This window comes from Dicentrarchus labrax, unplaced genomic scaffold (assembly GCF_905237075.1).
Source record: "Dicentrarchus labrax unplaced genomic scaffold, dlabrax2021, whole genome shotgun sequence".
NCBI lineage: Eukaryota > Metazoa > Chordata > Actinopteri > Moronidae > Dicentrarchus > Dicentrarchus labrax.
In genome coordinates, this window is record NW_026136709.1 from 8045413 (window position 1) to 8070685 (window position 25273).

The 25273-nt window shown below is 40.9% G+C and overlaps 2 protein-coding genes across 2 annotated transcripts; one reads left to right on the forward strand and one right to left on the reverse strand.

The window, feature by feature from the left end:
* The first annotated feature begins 72 nt into the window (after positions 1 to 72).
* Positions 73 to 15198, forward strand: nsmaf (neutral sphingomyelinase (N-SMase) activation associated factor). The gene is made up of 31 exons (XM_051411132.1): positions 73 to 214; positions 2524 to 2610; positions 3438 to 3516; positions 3731 to 3792; positions 4137 to 4173; positions 4367 to 4417; positions 4806 to 4877; positions 5094 to 5141; positions 5325 to 5377; positions 5476 to 5605; positions 5704 to 5775; positions 5915 to 6023; positions 6523 to 6699; positions 6850 to 6929; positions 7110 to 7200; positions 8027 to 8090; positions 8726 to 8777; positions 9062 to 9182; positions 9380 to 9511; positions 9592 to 9634; positions 9718 to 9884; positions 10240 to 10351; positions 10797 to 10855; positions 11447 to 11514; positions 11603 to 11670; positions 11758 to 11881; positions 12031 to 12114; positions 12739 to 12889; positions 13925 to 14027; positions 14364 to 14473; positions 14665 to 15198. Exons 1-31 carry the CDS (start codon positions 177 to 179, stop codon positions 14757 to 14759), a joined length of 2739 nt encoding a protein of 912 aa, XP_051267092.1. The 5' UTR covers positions 73 to 176; the 3' UTR covers positions 14760 to 15198.
* Positions 15199 to 16053: 855 nt separating this feature from the next.
* On the reverse strand, positions 16054 to 24677 carry cngb3.1 (cyclic nucleotide gated channel subunit beta 3, tandem duplicate 1). Its single transcript, XM_051411139.1, has 18 exons — positions 24493 to 24677; positions 23766 to 23928; positions 23121 to 23235; positions 21682 to 21833; positions 21294 to 21590; positions 20998 to 21206; positions 20836 to 20886; positions 19799 to 19885; positions 19594 to 19658; positions 19066 to 19188; positions 18301 to 18442; positions 18053 to 18212; positions 17701 to 17798; positions 17492 to 17575; positions 17253 to 17371; positions 16717 to 16869; positions 16388 to 16520; positions 16054 to 16144 (listed from the first exon to the last, which is right to left on the reverse strand). The coding sequence occupies exons 1-18, from the start codon at positions 24583 to 24585 to the stop codon at positions 16124 to 16126; spliced, it is 2265 nt and encodes a 754-aa protein (XP_051267099.1). The 5' UTR covers positions 24586 to 24677; the 3' UTR covers positions 16054 to 16123.
* Between the last annotated feature and the right edge of the window lie 596 nt (positions 24678 to 25273).

The following is a 25273-nucleotide window of genomic DNA, read 5'->3' on the forward strand; positions in this document are numbered from 1 at the left end:
CACTTTATTACGTAGTTGCGGTCTCCCGAAACAGAGTCGGAGTGAAACCTCTCTGCTTTCCTTTGTTGTCGGATCGTTTGTCTGAGGGTCAGTCACGTGGTGCTCAGCAAGTTTCCGTGTTTACAGAGCTGTGGCTGGTCGGAGCTCAGTTTCTCTGAAGAGGATGGTGTGCAGTCATGGCTTTTTTAAAGACGCGAGAACGAAGCAAAGAAAGGTTTGTGCCGCTCCTCTTGTTGTTAACAGCACATTGTTCCCGGCGGAGGGTCACTGCGGGTCCGGGGCGAGCTCCGGGGCTCTCGGCTCTCGGCTCTCGGCTCTCGGCTGTGGGTGAATCCCATTATAACGTCCGTCTGGGCCACTCCGCTAATGAGAGCTTCACTGTCAGCTGCGTGATGCACTCTTGTTATTGACGGCGCAGTGAGTGCAGCAGGGAGGGTTTATAGTCTGCAGTGGGGTATGTGACTGTGTGCCTCTGATAATGCAGTGAAGTATAGTCTATTCATAGTAAACTGTTATGAAACGTCCCAGCATGTCTTCTCTATTTGAAGAACGACACATAATATCTGTTTTATATCCTGCTATGGCTGTCTGTAACCTATAAAACCTCCACTCTGACACTGACATCCATGATATGAGGATCCCCACAGAGCTATACAGTGCTGAGTGGACCGTACAGCCAATGGGAGCAACTGGAAGAAGTAGTAGGCTCTATTGAATAAGTCCTTGGTGAATTCTATATGGTTTAGATTTACCACAAGAGCCCTCTCTCTGAAGCTTTTAAATGATGTTCTGTGTGGCCCTGATGTTAGAGTGGGGCATTGAGTTTCCAGACTACCCAGTGTAGTTTTACACTGAGCCGACTGAGGCCAGAGGAATGGGGGATAAAGTGTTTGAGCATTAGCTGAGCTGTTTGCAGTACAGTGGTTAGTGCAGTGTAAAGGGTTGGCTTTCAGAATAATCCAAATGTATAGATTGATGACATTTTTGCCCCAGTGGTGAACATGGAAATCACTAACCCCCCCACACACACTGTAAAACCTGCTTACTCCACTGTGTGGAACTTATTGGGATCATTTTGATGTAACATAAAGCCAGGGATTGCTGTGGCTCTAAACACTGTAGAAACTGTATTTAAAGGAAAAGTCTCATAATTGTGACATTCTGACTCATGCATGCTTACTTTGCACTCGGCACCCTCGGCGAAGAGATTTGACAAACACAGCTCTGGCAGAACTACATATACCAGCACTAGCAGTGTGTAAAGACCTCCTTCCATTCAGAAATGTGTTTCAGTTTAACTCTTGAAATGAAAAATCTCGGCACCTCTGGATTTTGCAAAGAAGGAGATGTATAATTGTAAGACTTTTCAGGGAAAAGGCAAAAACATGTCCATACCAAGGTGAAGTTAGCCTCCTGAATTAGCCATTGTAGTTGACTTCCTGGGTAACTGGCTAACCAAAACAGCTGCCTCTTCATCTGCACACGCCAGTTAGTTTACACATGAGTAAACACGAGTGTCATCTGTCCCATCTGTACCACGGAGGGGGCGAGAGGGTTGACAAATACTGGAATTTTCTCTTTATTGTGGATCAGTGGTTACATCATGGCCAATACCCAATCAGATAAATAGGACGAGATAAGTGAGAGTAAGAATGGCAGCAATTTGACATTATTTAGATTTATTTCAATGCAGTTATATTAAAACATCAATTTGAAGGGTTTTCTCAATCAATAAAATAATTGTAGTTATCTTCTAAATATGTCGGTATTTTACATATTTAATGTTAAGGACTGACACATTACAATGTGCTTATAATGCCACTGTTAAGAAGGTTGAAGCTACTTGCAGAGGAGTTTGCACTTCTGTAGAGGAAGGAACTGAGGGAATCACACACTTAAAGCCACATTACTATTAAGCAGTAATGTGGTTTTTAAAGCATATATCTGTCTAACCAATCCTGAAAGGCACAGTCCTTTTTTGGGGGGAGCCACATACATAATAATAATAATAATAATAATAATAATACTACAAATAGTAATAATAATGGATTACCTGTATACATTGCTTTATCATTGATTGACTCTTTGATACTGACAGGAAGGGAAACATTGAAACAATAACACTGGGGGATGATTAGATGGTCAGATGGAGGGAGCCAGGTTGGGTAACCCCCTTACCCTCTGTTATAAGTGTCATAGACTCTTTAATGTTGCAGTGTATGACATTTAGGAGGATCTATTGGCAGAAATGGAATATATTATTCATAGGTATGTTTTAATTAGTGTACACTCACCTGAAAATAAGAATCCTTGTGTTTTTGTTATCTCAGAATGAGCTGTTTTTATCTGCAGACGGGGCAGGTAAGCTGTCAGTCAATATAGGAGTGACAGCATGTTATTTTAGTGGTGGGTTGACCCTGCTGTTCGACAGCGTTCAGCACACTGCAGCCATGAGTTTGCAGTTCTTTCATGTCATCTCACACTCGTTGTTGTTGTTGTTGTTGTTGTTGTTTTTATCCTCAGATTTTCTCTCCTGTTGCTGGATTTGGAGGAATATTATTTTGAGCAGCACACTGCGTACCACGTGGCAACCAGTTCAAAAAAGGAGAGGTAATGTAGATAGTTCACCTACACCTAGTGACATCAATCACTAACACCAGAGACTGCTTTCACATTGTGGATGTAGTTTCTTTTTTATTTCAACCTTCATTCAACTTAATATGCAATAATCCTGATCACCATGTTGTGACCTCAACCAAAGCCCAGCGGAGTGTAAGAAAACCTAAATGATAAGTAAACTAAAAAGATATGCTCGCAGCACTTTATTGTCAGGTGTACCTGATATTTGGTCAAAAGCTTAGAAGCGTGTGTTCTCACCTGTAAGAAGCAGCTGTTCAAACATCATCTTATCCTGTTGATGAGGCGTAGAGCAAGCGGAAAAAAGTCACAAGCCTCTGAGAAGATTATTCAGACGATTTAGTTTTATCTTCATACGAAAGAGGAGGAACATGCATCCAGTAAGGGGAAGGGAAATATTTATGCTAACTAGTTTGAGTTGTGTTTCAGACTAACGTGTGAAATGAACTTTACAGTTACGATCAGTTTGCCTCTTCAGCTTGTTTCATTAGTCTAATCCTGCCAGTTTGTTCCAGTCAGCACACTGTATGTTAGTGTTTGCTACAATGTCAGATTAGTTTAGAAATGTGTAGGATGGCTTTACAGCACAAAACAATAAATTCTTACACATTTATTGGTAAATTCTGGTACCATAAACTGTTGGATTTCATTCTGACTTATAGAAAGAAAGACAAGAGAGAAGAAAAGTGTTTTTTTTTTTTTATGACAGTCTCAGTATCAGTGTGGTTACATTGAATTAAAGGGTCTCGTTATTGTGGTTGACAGTGCTAACAAGCTAACGTCAGCTGTTTTCCTTCCAGAAAAGTCAGAGGCTCGTTCAAGGTCTGTTCCAGATCTGTCATATTTGATCCAGATGATCTCACAGAGCCAATTATAAAGGTTTGTTTGAATAACATTTTTGTGTATTTTAATTTTGCTTTCAGATTTTTTTTTCTTTTTTTTAACCAAACAGGAAATGAGGTATAAACATAAATGACGTTGGCGGACATTGGAAATGTTGGTGTGAAAACCATGGATGTTGTATTAAACGTTGTTTGTCTGTTTTACACTGGATCTTTGTTAATCACATCATCATGTGTTGCTGTTCCTGCAGATTCCTCTTCGAGACTGTAAGAAGATTGAGTTTGTGGAAAAAGAGAACAACCCTTTCAATGAGTGAGCATGGCTTCATCCCTAGCATTGCATCTTCAGTTCGCACGCTCATGTCCAATTAGGCTGTCGAACTGGTTCGACGACTTCAGAGTGACATACAAATGTTGACTACGCTCGGAAAGCAACATCCACAGATTATTGAGTGTATCTGAGCCGATCTTTACATTTTTAAAACAAACTCTGGTACTGACTTTTGGATGATATAACCAGGTGGTTTTTCCATTGTCTGTCCATTCCAGTGTTTTATTTTGGGTTTAGTTTTGGTTGGAAATGTCCCTTTAAATCTCAGTAAGTAATGGACTACACTGATATAGTTAACATTTAACATTTTTGTGTTTCTTTCATAGTCCTCGGCCATCTGCCATCTCTATCTCATGTGTACAGGTGAGCGATCATTAAAATGTAGATATCATTTCTGTATCAGTGTCACACTGTAAGGAATGGTAATGGTTTGTTGTTTGATATTTGTCTTTGATTGTCTACATTTATGATCTTTAATTGTTCCAGCAGTGTTTTATTTAACATGAGAGGTTTAAAAGATACTAATACACAGATTTCATTTTCATTTTGATTTCAGGTTATTTACATCAAAGAAAGCAATGTCATAGCACCTTACAGAAATGAAAGGGTGAGTCAACTGAACCTGATGTTTCTATGCTTGGAGCTGTTTGGTCTTTGTCTGTTTGTTTGTACTATAAGAAGAGCAAGTCTGAGCATTTATCATATTATATGATTAAATATGGACTTGTGTCAAATACAATCCCAAATACAATGAGTTAACACAGCCTCAAATGAAATGTGGATATGAGCCTTTGGGGACTTTGCTGCAGTGTTTTTGAGGCATTTTTTGATCATTCATCTGTGCTTAAGTCTTGTTGTCATAATCTCAGCTGTTATGTAATTATGTCAACATTAGCATCTGTCATGGTTTGGTTGAATGAGTGCAGCAGAGGCTGTGCAGTGAACTCAGATTGTATTTAAATGAAACACTTAAACTTGTCCCATCACTTTGGCAGGGGCCACAGAAAATGACTTTTCAGCTGGATATTTGGAGTAAAACAGAAGATGTCGTTCAAACATTACTTCAGGTACGTAGCTTCTCCGAAACAATAGTGGCTCCAGGATAGGGAGGAAGATTTACATCCTCTACTACTGCGAGTTGCAGGAAATGGGCAGTGTGTGTTTGTTTTATTAAACTAAGCTGTTAGATACATTTCTTGACTCTGGAATTGATGCATTTGTTAAACTGCTTTAGTATGTGTTCGTGTTGTTCTGCTCATTTTGCCTGTGAATTAACTTTGCAGCTACACAGGGCGTCCTGTCTGGAAAAGCTTGGAGATCAGACTGCAATGGTGAGTCGATCAGTACTTATAGTTGACACACACAGTGGGCCTTTAAAGTCTGAGAGATGATGAAATGGTCCATTCTGCTTCCTGTACTTTAATCCATGTAATCTGGCTTCCTTCAATGATTTTTATTTTAATAGTTGAGAATCATCCATGATCAAACATACATTTCTTCTTGTGTATTTTTAGATTGCAGCCAATTTACAGTCACGACTGGCGAGGTCATCTTTTGATAAAAACTGGTGCGTTTATCTGACACCACATTTGAATGAAATATTATGTTGTAGTTTTATGTCTGTTGGAATATTGGATGAGACAATGTTGGCAATCTGCTGTAAAGCTTTCAGAGTGTTGCTGAGAAGCCTCACATGGAGTGTGCGGTGGAGATGGTCCTGCCTCTGGTGTCCAATCCGGGCCACGTCTGCATAACAGACGAAAGCCTCTACTTCCAGCCCCTCAATGGATATCCGGTGAGCTGCCTAATCTGAGCGGACACACAGAGCCCCCTCACTCAGAGCGCTTCTGTTATTGACCTGAGGCTATCATTTTATATGACTTGTCATTTCAGGAACAGGTGATTCAAATCAAACTCCACAGAGTCAGGAGAATCTACAAAAGGCGGCATGGACTCAGACCACTGGTGAGTACAACCAGTCACTGAATAATAATGTGACTTTCCGCATGTATGGCCATTAGCTTTACACACATTAGCTACCACTGCAGTTTACTATACAAGTAAGGTAATACATGTGTTTGCGTGCACGTCTCTCCTCACCCAGGGCCTTGAGGTGTTCTGCACTGAGAATGATTTCTGCTCCGACATCTACCTGAAGTTTTACAACACAGCTGACAGAGATGAGGTGTACTACTACATCGCCACATTCTTGGGTGAGAAAATGAAAATGAAAGACTTGATATAGACTAAAGGAATGAACAAACCCAGGCTTTTTCTCTTGTGGTTTTTGTTACTCCCACCTCCACCCCAATGGCAAGCCAGGCTGTTCTTACTTGTTTGTGCAAAGCAATACGGTTACACAAACTATATTATTACTATGCAAAACACATCATTACAGTAGCTTTTGCCTGTTCCCAATTTTAATATAAAATTGTGAACATTTCAATATAAAAAGTTCTCTGTTCAGAATTTCAAAACAAGGTCAATTCTGTTCTGTTCTGCTTTTCCTACTTCACTAAAAACTCCAATGTGATGGAAATATAAGAAAAGATAAAAGGTGTTCTTGGCTTAATAGCAGTAACATTTGAAAACATGACAGGACAACGCAAATAAACTGTCAGCATTGATCCAGTATTGGCATTTGCCTGTTTAAACCAATATTGGTGAAACCCTGTAACACACGACTGACCTAACCTTTTGCTCCTTTTTCAGAGAACCATATGACGGAGCACACAGCGGAGAGCTACATGCTGCAGTGGCAGCGCGGCCATCTGAGCAACTATCAGTATCTCCTCCACCTCAACAACCTGGCTGACCGCAGCTGCAACGACCTCTCCCAGTATCCCGTCTTCCCCTGGGTCCTCGAAGACTACAGCAGCGCACAGTTGGGTGTGTCCACAGCAAAGAACTGCACACAAATTAATACATACAGCAACACGCTCCTGCAGAGGCCTAAAATGATCAGGATCAGCTGCTGTGATGTAATCACTGTACGCACCATCCAGTTGTTCTCATGACTGATGTTGTGTGTTTTCCCAGATATGACAAACGCTGCCACATTCAGAGACCTGAGCAAACCTGTGGGAGCGCTCAACAAAGAGCGACTGGAGAGACTGCTGGTGAGACCCTGCTGCATCTGTTACACTGAAATGAAAACAGACAGTACTGCTCAAGTTCAGTTTTTAGACATAATCCATTGGCTACATCTAAATCGAACCTTAACTTGGGCAAAAATACTGTTTCTATAGTGTGAGTGTCTCCAATCAGGTCCTCAGTAACCAGGTTTTTCCTGTTCACAGGCTCGCTACAGAGGCATGCCTGAACCTGCCTTCATGTACGGCAGTCACTACTCCTCTCCAGGCTACGTCCTTTTTTACCTGGTCAGAGTCGGTATGTCACACACTTCCGCATTAAAGCTACAGCATGTGTGGAACCACAGTGAACACAGGCTGCATTCAGGGTGTTTTATGCACAGTCAACCACTGCTCAACCGAACAGTTGGTGTTTGTCCGCATGCCTGTCTGCGCTGTAAAAATACTGTCACGGTTTGCTGGAAACTGAATTAGAGGTAAATGATACTTGTTCAAGTCAAAGAGGAAACGTTTCCTCAAAAACAAAGCCAATAAATCAAGATTTTGACAGAAATCATTTTCCATGATTTCCAAATACTTGTCTTTAAAAACATAACATGCTTTAGATTTAATACTACAGGTTATTGATATTAAGAGGCCAAACATTCATCTTGCAGCTCCATTGTCAACGTCAGTATATCTGACATAGTTCCAGCCTGTAGACAAACTAACAGAGATAAATAAAAGTAATAAATCAAATAGCCTGTTTTTTTAGGGTTTTTTTTGGCCTTTTCATGCCTTTATTGGATAGAGACAACTGAAGATCGACAGGAAAGGGGGGTAGAAAGAGAGGTTAGATTCGAACCGGGCCGCTGCAGCAACTCCGTATATGGGTCGCCAGCTCTACCGACTGAGCTAACCGGACGCCCAAGTGTACTTTATAATTTCTGCATCAGGTTCTTTCACACTACAATCTACAGCAATTTAGAAACTAATTACACAAACAGCAAGTTCGGTCATTTCTATTTCAGTTGTATTCTGGGCCTCAGGGTCTGTTGATATGTAACTGCCATCATTGCTTCTATTGAAAACTGAAGCTGAATGTTTTGATGTTTTGTTGATGCTTACTGTGTTCTCCTCTGTAGCTCCAGAGCACATGCTGTGTCTCCAGAATGGCCGCTATGACCATGCAGATCGCATGTTTAATAAGTACGTTATAAGCATACATTGCAGGATATCATCAATGACAAATCAGTGATGCAACACTTACTTCTCATCTATTGGTGTTTAAAGGTCCAGTGTATAACATTTAGGATCTATTGGCAGAAATAGAACATAATAAACACCGGTATGTTGAGCTTCTTTCATCTACAGGGGGACAGGGTCCTCTTGTACAGAGGCCGCCATGCTGAACCGCCTGCCCAGGCAAACTAAACACTGGATTTAGATATGGCCTTTGCATTTTTTGTAAGTTTTGTGGCCACCCTTACCATAGTGTCTCACGGGAGGGTGAGGTGAGGGCGTTGTAATCTTCAACTGCACCACTAGATGCCACTAGATCCTCCACACTGGACCTTTTAAATAGTGACTGACAATTTGAAAAAAATAAACACTGACTAGTATAATAAATAAATCAAATATTTCTTGATTCTGTACAATAAATGTTTTGTGACAGTTTAAGAAAAGTCGGAAAAAACACACAACATGCCGTGAATTATAGCAAATATAACTTTATAGCATAAATTACATGATAAAATGTAGAATTAAATGTTGTATTTTCAGCTTTAAAATATTGAAAGTATGATTTTCGTTGGCATTTACTGACCTTCACTGATTTCTTACAGCATAGGTGAAACATGGAAAAACTGCTTAGAGGGGGCAACTGACTTCAAAGAGGTAAGATATTAATCCGTTGTATATTGTGTGAGTTAGACACTAAGGGCAATATTTGCCATGTATTTTCCTAGAGGTTAGGAGTTTGCACCATCAATGGTAATAGGTATAAAATACCCCACACTGCTGATCTCCTCATGGTTCCTTATTTTTCCTTGCTTAATAATCCTTGCACATGCACTGTTTCAGCCTGGCAAAGCAGTGTTTTGAGTGTATTCATATGATTTCTGTAAAACTGTGTGTTTCATGACATATCGCCTGCCGTGTATGTGCTTCCTACGATGCAGCTGATTCCAGACTTTTACGGGGACGACCCCAGCTTCCTGGAAAACAAACTGAATCTTGATTTGGGCAGAAAGCAGAATGGAAGCTTAGTTGGTGATGTCGTTCTCCCACCGTGGGCCTCAGGTAACTTCAGATTGACCGTCTGATCTTATTATACATGTAAACTCCCAGGTATCATTTCCTTCTTCTCTTTATGGGCTGAACCTCCCCACACCAGCATCTTGTCATACTCTTGTCCCTGTGCTATTTAATAATATTACTAAGTACTTTCAGTGTGTGTGCTGCTTTCACACTTCCTCTGTCCTCTGCCATGACTCCAGATGCCAGTGATTTTCTGCAAAAGCACAAGACAGCGCTGGAGAGTCAGTATGTGTCGGAGCACCTTCATGAGTGGATTGACCTGGTGTTTGGCTTTAAACAGAGAGGCAGTGAAGCTATCGCAGCCCATAATGGTAAAACTACCAGCAGCTGTTTTCAACATCAAACCCACCAAAACTGGACAAAAACTAATATTTGTCTCACTGTCTTTCAGTGTTTCACCCACTGACCTATGAAGGTGGCATTGATTGCGACAGGTATCAAAGAAAATCCCTCACAGATGATTATTAAAGATATTTAACACTATGTTGCGTAATTAACGTTCCGTTTCTCTGGGAAGCATCGAGGACCCTGACCAGAGAATCGCCATGCTGACACAGATCCTGGAGTTTGGCCAGACGCCCAAACAGCTGTTCACCACCCCGCACCCTCAGCGGATCACGCCGAGGTTTCACAACATGACCCGAAGCTCCAGCGTCAACTCCCCACTCAGTGAACTGTCTTCAGGTAGAAACGCACTCATAGTTAAAAGCAGTTTTGCGTGTTGGCACCTCACCTTATTGGTAGCGAAAGAGGATGCTCATTCTGTTATAATAATAGCCAGCTGGTTCACAGTCATGTCACTGATAGTGCCGATGATGATTCACACCTCTAAGGGGAGAAGACAAATGGTGTGAGTTGTCTGTGACGGCAGTTTTGGAGCCAAAAAAGTAATAGTCAGAAATAATTTAATAATCTGCCCCAAACATTGATTTATTTTATTTCTAGTGATTAATTGCATAATGGTTCATTGACAGCATCTAACACATCCGGGTGTCTCTTTAATTTTCCCTGCAGCAGTTATCTCTTTGTTGTTTTGCAGCCTCTCAGAGCGAGGACTCGTCCTTTGAGGACCTGACTGAGGAGAGCAGGAAGTTAGCCTGGGCACACATGGGGAATCTGAAACTCTTCTCCAGCCACAAGATCCATAAAGAGTAAGTCGGGAGGCATCCAGCTGGCTACAGTAATGACAAAGTACAAATATAATTGCATTGCGAGTCCATAAGCTGAAATGAAAGCTCTGGTTAAGATATGAGGAAGTGCATGCAAAGCTAGAAGGTGGCAGGCAGCTGAGTTGTGAAAATAGTAACTTACTATTAAAATGAATTGGTGGGGCTTTTCAGCTGAGGGCAGGTGGCTGCTGTACAAATACTTTCTCCAGTTTCCAAATATAAAAATGTGTTTTGCCACTTTTCTAAACTGCAATTATCAAGCATTTTAAAGTCCTCTTACAACTGGATTCCTGTCTCAGTTTTGTAATATTTAATAATAATTGAAATAGCACCACTGCTACATTAATTAGAGTCCTCCCTTCACATTTATGTTCCAGATATGTATGCATGTGTTGTGTTTTGGAGTAACCGAGTCTTTCTGTTGCAGGGCTGTGACTGGCATTGCTGTGACACGAGATGGAGCAGCTATTTTCTCCACCTCCCAAGGTCTGGAAAATATCTTTATATGTCTAATCCGAGACAAATATCGATTATTGTAGAGATCAAAAGACAGGCACTGATTCTGTGAAGGAATTTTGTGCAATAAAATGTATGTAAAATATAATTGAAGCCCCAGTTGATTTCAGAACTGCTGTACACTGTTACCTAAGTTATCATCAAGCAGCAAAATTTATCACAGAGCAGTGAGCCTCTTTATAGTCAGGCCTCTCTCATAATGCATTATTTGTAATGCCATTGTGTGATGTGATTTTGTGTGTGCCAGAGAGTGTGAAACAGCATGGTCACTTCTGCCTCTAGTGGCCCTCTGGGGTTCTTCTATTACCATAATGGTGCAAAGTGATGTCACCACAGTAAGAATCTCGCACAGGAATGAACCACTAAAGCAAGAAGTGCTCACACACAGCACAGCACTAGAAGTTACAATCAGTTTTGCCTTCAGAAGCTGTGAGATGTACAGTTTGTTCAAGTACAGAAGGAGAACAAGTTGTAAATCAATTTAAGCTGAAGGGACCACGGTTCCTTCACTATGGTGTTGTTGTATTCTGTATTACTCAACTTTATGGCTCTTTATTCCAGACTCAACCCTTAAAATGTATTCCAAAGAGTTGAAGGACTTCCAGAGAAGCATGTCCTTCTCTAACATGGTATGCAGCTGCATGTCACCTTCTCTGTCGTCTTCCTCATGTCTTACTGTCTCTGAACAATCAACTCTGACTTTTTTTTTTCTTTCAGGCACTATCATCATGTTTGATGCTGGCAGACGGTAAAACTGTGGTGTGTTCTTCATGGGACAACAATGTGTATGTATAGTTCTGTATATGTAGACGTTTGGTTTACAGGCAGATTTTCATGACTCCACGCTGACCTATGTGTTTCTCTTCCCTCAGTTATTTCTACTCCATCCCATATGGCCGGCGGCAGGACACACTGATGGGTCATGATGATGCCGTCAGTGAAATGTGTTGGTTTGATGACCAGCTGTACACGGCATCCTGGGATTCCACCGTCAAGGTAAAAGCACTTTAATGAGGCGACGCTATACTATGATGCCTAAGTTGAGGGTCGTACAGACAGATGTGGTGCATGTATTTGTTTTTACGGGGTATGTCGTTGTCTGATTGAGAGGGGAGAGTTGCAGATGATTATTGTTTATTCCACAGGTCTGGCAGTGCGCCTCCGATGGCTCATCCAGTCACAAGAGATCCCAGTTTCAGTTACTGGCTGAGTTGGAACATGATGCTGGGGTGAGTGAGGAGGCTGACTGTATGTTACATGAGTGGGCTGCTTTTAAGGTTGCATCTAGAGCTGCAATGATTAGTCGACCGGAAAATAACCGCCAAGGCATTTTGCATGCAAAAATAGAGAAAAGTATGTTTTCAGCCAAATATGGAGATATCAGGATGAATATTTATTTATATAGACATTTAAAGACACCACCTCTGACTTTGAGAAACGGGGATGGACATTTTTCACTATTTTCTGAAACTTTATTGCCCATACAATAAATTGATTAATCTAGAAAATAATCATTAGTTGAGCCCTAGTTGCCATTGTCAATTTATGAAATATGTGTATTTAAAGCATGTACAAACATGTGTTTATATTTCATTGGTTTAATTCATACAGAGGAAATGGGACCTCTAAATTGTCACAAATAAATCTAAATCTTTATTATCAGAGTGGAAAAAGTTTATTTTCTCAGTATGGAATAATCATAATGCTGTGCATGTTTTTTAACAAATATACTTAAAGGTTAAAACCCTCTTCAAAACCCTGAAAGATAAACATGTTTGTCAAACACTGAAAAGGAGTGGCATCTCCAACTTGTTTTCTTTCTGTAATATTACCTCTCTGACCCCTGCATACAGGTGAACACCATTGGTCTGAATCCAGCGGGGACTCTGCTGGTGTCCGGCTGTAAAGATGGGGCCATCACCATCTGGGACACCAGCAGCTACACAATACTGCAGCAAATCCACTGCCACACTGGGACCATCCACCACATGGCCTTTAGTCCTGGTACGTGTCAAACCAGGCAGTATGGCAGTTTGAGTGTAAAGCTCTGACTTACATACACTGCAGAGAATCCAGCATTCTGTGAAAGTGCTTATATGTGTAATCTATGGTCCACCATCTAAAGTACAATGCAAAGTATTATACAAACTTCCCTTCTTGACATTCCTCTTGGTTTACTCTGAAAGGTTACCAGTCTTATAAAGGGGCTTCTTGAATGGTTTATCTGCCTTTCACTCAGCAAGGGCGGCTGTGGCTCAGGGGAAGAGCGGGTTGTCCCGATGTTCGATCCCCGGCTCCTCCTGCCACGTGTCGAAGTATCCTTGAGCAAGATACTGAATCCCAAATTGCTCCGTACTGTGAATGTGTTTCTATTTGATGGACTTTGCCATCGCTGTGTGAATGTGTGTGAAAGGGTGAATGTGACACATAGTGTAAAAGCGCTTTGAGTGGTCAGAAGACTAGAAAGGCGCTATACAAGTACAGGTCCATTTACCATTTACCACAATAGACATGTTGCCTTCAGGGGGCAGTACAGCACAGTAATTGGTTCTGCCTTTCTTTTTAAGAACCTTTTATAGTTTTGCACCTGCAAACCACTTTTACACACTGCACTGAAGTGGCAGCTGTTTGATTTGTTTTGCTGTGTACTGTACTGCAGAAGAGAGAGCAACTTGGTTATGAAACACCACAGAAGTAAATGTAGGCATATACTGGCAACGCTGTTTACTCCATTATACCTCATAGACTTTATTGTCCTGGCACCTGGCTGTACTGTATAACTTTATGTCTGTTAGCCTTATAAAAAGCTGGTATAGTACTGTATACTAGTTGGCCATTTAGTAGTTTTCAAAGCTGAATTTGAGAAACGACATCCGTGGCTCTGAATGTGAATTGGGAAGCTCTAAATAAACTAACAAATTGTTCCTGTGGTGGAGGAGCAAATATTGACGGATGCATGTTAAATCAAACCAACCACTGTAACATATAAACTCCTGACAGACTATTTTAAAGCAGTCACTCTGGTTTCTGCATCCTCAGACAGCCGACACGTTCTCAGTGTTGGTGCCGACTGCTGTATGAAGGTTACTGACGTCCAGACGGGAATGGTGATCTCATCAGTGAAAGCCGAGGAGGAGCAGAGGTGAGATACACACAGAACAAAAGGGGCAGATTACTGTTTTAAGTCATAAATCGTTTTAAAATAATTTTCAAAACTAGTTTCTTTGCCCTATAGTGTACATGGACTGGATTAGTGCTGTACAATTCTGTGCATTGATAAATTGATCATTTTGTTTTCTATATGCTGTGTGTTGAATTGGCTTTCTGCTGAGCACTTGGTAGACTTTTTATTCCTAGCAAGCCCAGAAGCTTTAATTTGGCTCTTAACAACTCTCGGCCACTGAGCAGAAAGGTTTATTGGCAGTCTCCCTGCTGACTGATACTGTAAGTCAAAAGGATTGTGTCTGTGTGGGTCCAGGTGTTTCTGCTGGGACGGGAACTCGGTACTGTGTGGGGGACAGTCTGGTGACCTCCTGCTGTGGGACCTGCTCAGCAACACGGTCACCAAGAGGATCCCTGCACACTCAGGTACAGCTCACCCCCCCACATTCAACAGCTCACCTTGTTAAAACTGTTGGGATTGTGTCTTCTATTGAGTAACAGCAGTATCACAAAAAAGCATTTTAATTTACCTTTAAATAAAGATACTTGCAAGAATATATAATTAATAGATTATTATTATGCGTAATGTGCTCATTGTGAAAATGGTCTTTGTTCAGGGGCTGTCACAGCCATGTGGATGAGTGCGCTGTGCAGCACAGTGATCACAGGTGGAGAGGACAGACAGACCATCTACTGGAAGCTCCAGAGTTAAACGGCTCTCTCTGCACAGCCATCTGCCGACGGAGATAAAGACTCCCAGTGCAATATATTGGACAATACTGGCCAAGTAACCTGCACACTATATGACCCAGCTATCAGACTCATTACATGCACAGTATCACAGAGCAGTTGCAGGGGGATGACGACTTAAATCTCTCCCAACTGTTCTGAATCCAAACAAAAGGTCATATTAGTTCGTATTTATCTGCATATTGAGAGAAAACGTCCAATTGCAGTTTTGTGCATGAGAGCAGGAAACTAAAACAGTGTTCACGCCTTATTTTTTTCAGCTTGTTCTACATTTGTGTGTTTTTTTTTCTGCCCCATGTTATGTATCATGTTACACTTTTTAAAACTAGCGATCATGTTTCTATAGCTTTATGTGCATTTTATTCTGTGAAGTGGACTTAAAATGTTTGTCAAAAGCTTCAGGCTGCTCAGGTGTTATCATTACCAAATACCATTGATCTTTCCACCGTCTCTTCTTTGTTACCGTTTCCTAGGCCTCAGAGTTCTACAAACTGTTCAGATTTCAACAAAGTATGTCATGCTGTGGTTGAGATAAACAGGAGATATAAATTCATCATTTTCATCATACAGACCGATATTTGGATCTCTGAAACCACAGAACACTCAGCTATCTACTTTACCTTGTGAATAATTATAATGGCACAGCATTCATCAAACAAACAAGACTGTAATAAGTGTTTAAAAAATCTATATAAAAACAAGAAAGTCATCAGGAAGAGAACACATTTAAATGTAGTCTTGAGATTTTAAAGTGTGACTGCAACAGAAATCTTTAAATGTGAAACACTTACTTCCCTAAGATAGACAGTTTGTAATTTGCTTCTTCGTGGAGAGCAGAGACTGAACAACTTGGTTTTCACAGTGGGAAAAAAAACTACTGTGTTAAAACAAAAACCTAAAACCATAAACCTTTTCACAGGCTCAACATATTTCACACACTCTGAATTCTGCCATAAAATGGTTAGTGGTTCTGTGAAGAGTGAGCTTCTCACTGTCAGCTGAACAGTGTGAGCCAGGACCGTTTCATTTTCTTTTGATAAAGTTTAAATTCTCATGTCAAACAGTAGGGGGCACTGTGCTAACTAAAAAGCTCATCCTTTAGTAATAAAACAGAGGACATGTCTTGTGTCTTAATGTTGTTTAATAAGAAATATATTTACATTATACAAACAAAATTTCTTCTAAACATTTCTGTCTCTATTAAGGAATCTATCAAAGTTAACTCAGTGAATATTAGATAATAATTTTAGAGACGCCTCCATTCTGATTCTGCAATGTTTTACAACCTCTCACACTTCAGTGAAGCGGTTCAGTAGCATCCCACTCTCAGTTCTGTCCTTCTATTTTCTGTGGACAGAAGACAAAAAAAGACGTTACACTCACGCCACTGCCACGATGTGCTCAGACGAGGGAACCCAAAGTCATCCACAGTGTGTCTGCGACCAGTTCTCCCATCACAAATAGTTATCAATGCTCATGAAAATGGATCCGGTGCTTAAGTTTTGGCAACTGTAGTGCAAGGCTTATCTGTCAACAACTCATAATAATGATAATAAATATATCTGAATGAAGAAGGTCATTGTACTTTACCTTGGCTTTGCGTAAATTGGCAAACGCTTTGAGTAACTTGGGTGTTGGTGGTTTTGGTCCAAACAGCGTCATACCTTTCGGCTTCTCTTCCTGGGTTTTAGCACCTGGAGGGCCTTTGGCTTTGGTCAGTTTCCTTAACAATCACACACACACACACATACACACACAATTCTCAATGGGCGCCATTGTAACATGTAATTTGCAGTTGCACATTTGCATTTTTATGTAGTATCACAGGGTTTGACTGGAGGCTTTTGGAGGTTTGGTCTTGGTGTAAAACAGCCACAGTCACAATAAAGCTGCTGCTCGAGTACTTGTAAATGGCTCACCTTCCCTTCCTGGCCAGAACTTTCTGAGACTCTGGGTAGTGTACTAGGATATCAAACAAGTCCTTCTTCTCCAGGACAAAAAGATTAGCGAAGCCGTGCGCTTTCACGTTAGCAGTGCGCCTGTTTCCTCCATCTTTGGCAGACTGTAGTAAGCTGTGATGGGGACAGAGGAAAAAATACCATGAGTCCATTTAAAATAACATTGGTCTCTTGATGGGAGTGTTTGAGTTATATCTGGAAAATGCATGCGATATGTGAAGACGACACTGAAAAAAATATTTTGTAGGATGTAGATTGTCGAGGATCTTTAGCATACCTAATATGCCAGTATTGTAACAAAGGGGTAGCACTTAAGCTTGCAATTCCATTATTATATTATTAATTTTAGATTTTTTATGTAAAATTAGGTGTTGAAATTAGGTTTAATTAAGCTTTAATGAAGATTTAACAACATTTAACGAAATGAAGGATAAATATGTGACATGTTATTTTATATTCTAGTTATCATAGATCACAACATGCTCCTGCACACAAACCTGATTTCTCCAAACACACAGCCAGCCTTCAGTGTGACAAACACAATGCTGTTGTCAGGTCCTCCCACCACCTGCACCGCTCCACCTTTGATGATGTACATCTCCTTACCAATGTCGCCCTGCAGGGAGCGCAGCATCACACTCAAATAATGGAACCCTTTGATACATTATTGGTTATTTGCTTCATGATGGTCACCGAAGTTTATCCTTTACGCACACACGCACAAACATCTACTCACTTTCTTGACGACAAAGTCTCCAGGTAGATAGATGATGGACTTGAGCCTCAGTAACATGTCCACCAACATCTGCTGGTCACAGCCCTGGAAGAGATAATATCAAGTTAGTTTTCACTGCTGTATTCAGAACTCTATCACATTTTCCAAAACTGGAACTGGGTTGTTAAAGATCCATTTAGTTTTAATGCGAGCACAAAACACTGAATCACCTGAAACAGTGCGATCTTCTGAAAGGTGGCCATGTTGATGTCCACAGCGATGGCAGTTCTCATCACCAGAGGCATCTTATCCAGCAGCTCGGACTCATCTGGAGGACACATGGACACGTAAATCTCAACTTAAGCTGTTGAAAGCAAAGCAAAGCTCGATCTGTCAAGATTATAAAATTGTGATGATGCTGAGAAAAACCTACGCACATTCTCCATTTTTCTGTAGTAATGTTGTGACCTATGAACCTGCTAATCCTAACAGAGTTTTATCAGAGTCAGAGTTTTAGCGTCTCATCAGGTATTTTCATTCTCACAAGGAAACATTTCTGACTTAAAGGTTTCTGAGACTCACCCAGCATGCCCTGAGCGGCCCAGGTGTAGTTGTACCAGGTCCGCACTCTGTTTTGGACCAACTTGGGGATCGAATTGGTATTCATGTAGTCAACACAGCCATCCATTGATGCCCGAAAATATGTCTCACCTGCCGTTGCTGCTCCTATGACATCTCTCATCTGAAAGAAATTAGATAAAGAATACATAAAACTTTGAATTAAAATGACTGAATGAATCTACTGGTCTAGGACCCTGTCCTCCACCTACCTGTCCAATCAAACTGGAGAAAACAAATACGCCAATGAAAAAGTTTAACATCTGAAAGGTAATCTCAAAGGTGGTTACAGGCTCTGGAAGACCCCCGATGTTGATCAGACTGCGGACTGCATAGTAGTAACAACGCAGGTATCTGTGGAAGAAAAATGACATCCTTTAACACTTTAACTGCGTTCACTGAGCAGTTTTGGGATAGACTGGCTACATTCTACATGTGTCTCCTTATTAAAAAAATTGGATCACATTAGGGTGTTGGTAGGGTGTTGCTAGACTAGGGGATTATTTCAGGGATCTTGGGGTGTTGCTGTATACTTTCTGTGTATAGGGTGGTTTCTAGGTAGTTGCTATTGTGTCCTGGGAGTTTGGCAGGGGGTGGCTAGATGGTTGCTTGCTCAGCATGGCTGTCAGGGCGTTTCCAGGTGGTTGCTAGGTGGATGAGAGAGATTTTCTGCATTCACTACTCCCTACACTAGTTTACTACATGGTGAGCAGAAAATTGAGATTTGAGATGGCTCACTGACAGGTAAAGTGTTGTTTATTTGAAATGAAGTGAACATGCCATGGAAACTATTTTCACAGTGCATTATATAGTAAATAGGAAGAGATTTACTATGGGGAAACTATATATGACATTTTCAGCACCATGGACAAAAACACAAAGAGGGACTGGCTGTGAGTGTTTCAGCACACACGGGGAGCATTGACAACAACGGCAACATCTAATTATTATAAAAGTCGCAAACAACAAGTACATACGTTGAGCCCTTTCCGTCATACACCCATGTAGTTGTTGCAAGACCCTGGTATTCTGAGGCAACAAAATATGCACAGGCATTGAGATGGAGCATGAAGAGCAGGTAACCCGTGGTGCGAGCCACTCTGCATTAGAAAAAGAGCAACATAAAAAAAAAAAAAAAAAGAAGGATTAGATGAAAGTGAACTTATCTGTTTGTGAAATAATGTGCATTTTAGTTGCAGAGGACGCATGATAGAAGAATTAAATGATGATGAATATGAAATACTGAAATATGTATACACATACTTTACATAATAGGATGGATCTGTTTTCTTTTTCAGATAAAAAGTCTAGTTAATGTATATTGTAAATGACAAGCAATGAAAAAGTAAATGGTTCAGAAACTCTGAAACTGTCAACAGGCATATTTTCTGTTTACAGAAAGTTTTTCCAAAGACCAACAAACAGTACAGAACATCTAAAGACATACGTTTAGACACAATGTACTGGATAAAAAAACAGTACCAGTCTGTTCCAGGAGCATTTACCTCCAGATGTAGGCTTTGGACATGACGTTCTCGAGGCGATCGCTGAACTCAAAGAAGGATTCAATCTAAAGCACACAAAGAAACAAGTGTGTTCAAAATACAAAAATATATTTATTCTCATATGTATATTATATATCTGATATATTTCTCTGGTCTTTCACATTTACATCATGAGTTAAAATGACCAGCCAGCTCATCTGCCTACCCTGAAAAAGCGGTTGAGTCTGTAGATGGTGGAGAATTCAAAGTGCAGGCAGAGAAGGTCAAAGGGAAGGATGCTGATTATGTCAGTCTAAAAAAAAGCAATCAAATAAATAAATAAAATAAAAGTTACACATCTGTACTTTGGAGGTTACAGCAGATTTTTGTTAAATCCAGCAATTTGATCACCCACAACTCAAAAGATTCACTTTGCTGGGACAAACACAGCGGCGGAAGAAGTATTAAGATCATTTACTTAAGCAAAAGTATACAACAATCTGAAAATATTCCATTACAAGTAAACACCACAGTAAAAGTAAATAAGTATTATCAGCAACATGAATTACTTGCCAGCTTGATGAGATTGTTAATACTGATGCGTAAGTAGTGTTTTCCTGTTTTAGCTGGTTGAAGTGGAGATTATCATGTTATTTACAGTTGGCTAGTTTGGTCTGGTGGTTCTTAACCCAGAGGAAGGGCCAAAGGGTCACAGGATAAATCTGACGGGTCGTGAGATGATTAATGGGGTAAGACAATGTGACTTCTTTTGAACAATTATTTAAATAAAACCATCTGAGAAGTTTAGAGCTGAAATCACTCTTTGGTGGAACTGCTAACAACTTATAGACCTCTAAAATGTGACGGGGCCCCAAACAAACACTGAGTCACAAGCCAAAAAAGGCCAACTGCCTGTTGTATTTGTATCATATGTTTACTTATATTTAAAAGCTGTTAAATAAATGTAGTAGAGCATTAGTATGTGAAGGGATTCAATGGAAATACTTTAGTAAAGCACAAGTTGCTCAAAACTGTATTTAAAGTCCCCTCCACTCAAAAATTTGTTCCTAGTGTGATGTGTGAATGATGTATGTGCAGGGTTTGACAATGGAAGCGTGTTTTCACATTCATCTGCGGAACATTTCTCTGTTACAAGAAACACTTTGATATTTGCATATTTATAGATTCTTCGATTTTAAATAAGGTATATACTATACCTATACTTAGTTAATTTCCACCACTGGAAATATAATTAAATCTCACCTTAAATCGTGCTGATTTCCGATAATGTACCTTAGTGAGAGCTCTTTCTTTCTGCAGGGGACAGATGGTTTTTGTGAATTACACACAGTATTACAATTTAGGTGGGTTTAAGAACACTTAAAAGTCATTAATAGAGATTCTTCATAATGCTTTGTGACTTACAATAATGTCTCCGCCTTTGACAAACTGCAGCCGGGGCTGCCAGACTATGATGTCAATAACGTTCACTATGTCACTAAGAATGTCACAAGCTGCCCAGTAGGGGTTGACAGCTGCATTATGGTAAGGGAAGGCCATCCGGGCAGTGCAAAACCAAGCGTTGTAGTTGAATCCCAACGATACCAGAGACAACCAGGCTATATACCGATAATCTGGAGAGAGAAAGACATACAGACGTTATGTTTTCCAAGTATTTTTGTCTGTTCATTGCATCCCAGCTGTCACAGTGTGCACCTCACCTAAAGGATCTAGCGTGTTTTCCAGGACGTTGTCCATCATGCTCTCAACTGGACGCAGGAGCACGTCGATGAAGGCGAAGCTGATCTCCGGGAGAATCTTTGCTTTCTTCCTGGCCTCCTCTGCCAGCCTCTCCTCCTCCGCCTTCTTTTCGGCCTCCAGCCTTTTCTCCTCATCCTTTTTCTTCTTCTCCTCTGCCTTTTTGGCCGCCTCTTCTGCCTTCTTCTTATCCGCCTCTTCTTTTGCAATTCGCTCCTCTTCCTTCTTCCTGATGTAGTCCTCCTTCCTCAGGATAGGTGCTGAACAGGCAGAGAGAGAGACAGTGAGCCCGACATCCCTTTGGCCATGTTAGTGTTTGTTTTCTGTCTGTGTGTCGGTGTCCATACTTACTGACAGGTGGTGTGATTTCTGGTGACGTGGCGTACGGGTCAATGGCTTTCTCTCTGAGCTCCTCCGTCCGCTCTTTTAACCTCCTGGAGAACTTTCTGAGTGTGTCATCTGTGTAACGGAAGTAGACAACAGGAGGAGGTGGGGCTTCTTCACTGAAAAGCAAAAAAGGAAGGTGAATAAAGGAATACCACAGAAGAGTTGACAGTACATCAGAGAGGACGGAGGTGAGAGGGCATCACTGGAGAATAATATTACGTGGTGAGCAGTGAGAGAGGAAGATTTTCAATAAATGGGACAGGTGGGGCAGTGTAGTTGAGATAGAAGAAGCAGCAGATACACAACTCCAAATTAGCTCTTTAGGAGACCACATAGGTTGGAGAGAATAAGATTTTGTCATTTTCATCCATCAACCATCAAATCCATGCTTTTGTCTCTCAAATTAAGATACTGTACATGTGCATAATCTAATAAAAGAATAAATGAAATAAAAAATCACGTGTTCTCAGTCACAAATACCACTAAGCTCCTAATCTTCTCTCCTACTTTAGGAGTCCCACGTTGCGAGACACAGTGTGGCCATGGCTGCTGTTACTGGAACTAACACACAGTACGTATGTCCACTCACTGTACGTATTATAAGGAAAGATAAAACAAATGGAGGGTAAATATGAGTTTACTTTTAGAGTTAGATAGCAACAGCGAAGTCAAATAAACCCCATTAAACCGTGATAGCTGTTATTGTTTAACTGTGCTGGCCTATACCAGATACCTGGAGACTAAAGGCATGAGCAGTTCCTGTAATGGACAGAGTTCAAGCTCCAGGGTCAAGGTATTCTGAGTCAAGTCAAGTTTATTTGAATAGGTATCGATCACTGTTAGAGTCTCAACTAGCCATGCATCATTACTATGATGAACAGACCATAAACAATAAAATGTCAACGCTTAAAAGATATTCAAACGAAAAAAATCCTCCTCTCGCCACGAACAGAGTGTGAATTTAGACTTGAAAGATCATCTGACAGTGTTTTATTTGCCATAGTAGGTATCACAACTTAGCAAGTAAAACCTGCCCTGAAATGTCTGCAGATAAAAATGTTTCGTTCACCACAAGGATTGTTCTCACTTTTGTTTCAGCCTTCATCACATGTACTCCTGTATTTGATGTAGTATATGTAACTGCAGTGTCCAATCAGGATTCATGTGTTTTTCACTCTCTCGTCCTCCATTATTTTAACAGTTGACCATCTGCCATCTTATCTCAACAACGGTAAATACCAAGGCCCCTTAATAGAGGTCCCTTCTAAAGATATAAAATGATCGCATCTCAGAGAGAAAAACAAAAACAAACATTTGAGTTAAAGTCCTATATGTAAAACCTAAAGTAACTTTTGAAAGCTGGGTGAAATGTGAGGTACACACAGTATATGATGCATTCTTACCCATCAGCACCCTCTGGATTTTCAGGAGCAGCAGGAGCAGGAGCAGCAGCAGGAGCAGCAGCAGGAGCTGGAGCTGGGGCAGGAGCTGGGGCAGGAGCTGGAGCTGGGGCAGGAGCTGGAAGAATAATCAAGCAGCACTCAGTTTCTAACAACTGAACACAAACACTAAACGTGCCACGCCATGTTTCTACAGCAGACCAGAAGAGACAAACCAAACACTGGCTATAGATAGCTCCTTTTGCATTTGTTGTGAGTTCCACTGTAGTTTACACACTTCAGGTTCCCATTCCCAAGTTGTCAAATACAGACGGGAGCAGTGTTCAGTTAGTTACAATTTGCAACTTCACCACTAGATGCCACTAAATCCTACACACTGGTCCTTTAACGTCTTCATTGCCCTCTGCCAGATAACATAATTTGCCAAGTGATCTGCTTGAAGCCATATAAGCTCAAAACAGACAGACAAAACTGTCAGACAAAAGGAGAAAGAGTATGTAACAGTATGAAACTACACTGCACAGGTGCGTGGAAGAAAGTACATGTCAGTCAAGGTGCAAGGCTTTTGATTTCTGAAAATGTCACATCACTAATAGGCATGCTGACGTGCATCCGAATAATAATCCAGATCAAATAAATACTTCTCACCTGGCTCTTCCTTCTTGGGCTCTTCTTCTTTCTTCACTTCTTCTTTCTTTTCCTCTTTTTTGTCCTCCTCTTTCTTTTCATCATCTTTCTTTTCCTCTTCTTCCTTTTCACCCTCTTTTTTTGGCTGCTCTTTTTCATCCTTCTTTTCAGGGGGCTTCTCTTCCTGTAAATACACAATACTGCTAACAGTGTGCAGACAACGACCTCTTGAGACAAACAGGACACCGTCCACCCAACCATCAGTTCTAAGACTTAACTACTGTGTTGTGTATCTGGCTGAACGCGATACTAAATGCTCAGGCTTCAGTTTTGATACTTGCTATTGATTCAAGTGTGTACCCAACTACCCTTTCAGTCCATGCTCAGCAGTTTCCCCTTCCTCAGTTTTAGCAAAAATATTGCAGGCCCAGCAACACTAATCCCTCCCTCCCTGTTCAGTGACAGTTTTTTATCAGTGCCATGCTGCTGCAGAGGCTTTCACTGATCACCTGAGTCACCTGCCATGGTTTACCTCATAACAACTTGTATGTACTCAGTGTGACAAGGACAAGGACAGAAGCTTTTATTATTAATAAATTATTTGTTTTTGGTTGGTTTGATATAAAAACTGCTGTTTTGAGAGCATTTCATGATGAATAAGTATAATGTGCTAAAAGAAATGTTTTCAAAATACCTTCCAAGTCTAGGTCTTTTAGATTTTAGATAATCTAAAGAGGGCAGGCCTTACCTTAGCGGGTGGAGCTGGGGTAGAAGGTGGGGTAGCGGCTTGAGCAGGGGGAGGCTTGGGAGCCCCCATCAACTGCTTAAACCTGCTGAACATGGCGGGGCTTGGTGTGGTGTCTCCTCCTGAAGACCCTCTCCTATGTGAATCTCAGATCCTTAAAAGAATCCTCTGCAGTCCTCGTCGCACATCCAAACAACAGGCAATTTAATTTCCTAGAGCTGTTAATTCCCTGTGGGCACTCCCCTTTCTACTGGTGCCAACACCAGATCAACTGTCACTGCCACTCGCAGTGTTGACTCCAGTGGAGAACAATAATTTATTGGCAAATAAGCTGCCATAATAATTAATGAAAGGGTGTCATATTAATAATCATCTGTCAGATGAAAAGACAAATTACTTCCAGTCACAGCAGGCTGGAGGACGGGATGTGTTTTCATTATTACAAACAGGTTACTGAGTTTATTGAAAACTACTCTCAGTTTTGCGTCTACATTTCACTCAGAACTGAGTGCATTTTTCTTTATATTAAATCATGGGATAACAAATTAATTACATGGAAGTAACTCGTGTCTGTACGGGCTGAAAGTAGCTGCTGTAAAATTAGACTGACGGGGTTATTTCAGTCCCTTCTGGCTCCAGAGTTCACAAACACACAGTCCACTTTAGATTAACCCTCACAAAGTCCCAGTCTGGCTAAAGGGATTAGTTAGCGCCTGTTTCCCTGTAGCCCCTGCTGCACAAAGACAAAGCTGACAGACGGACACACTACTAGCAAACAAACAGG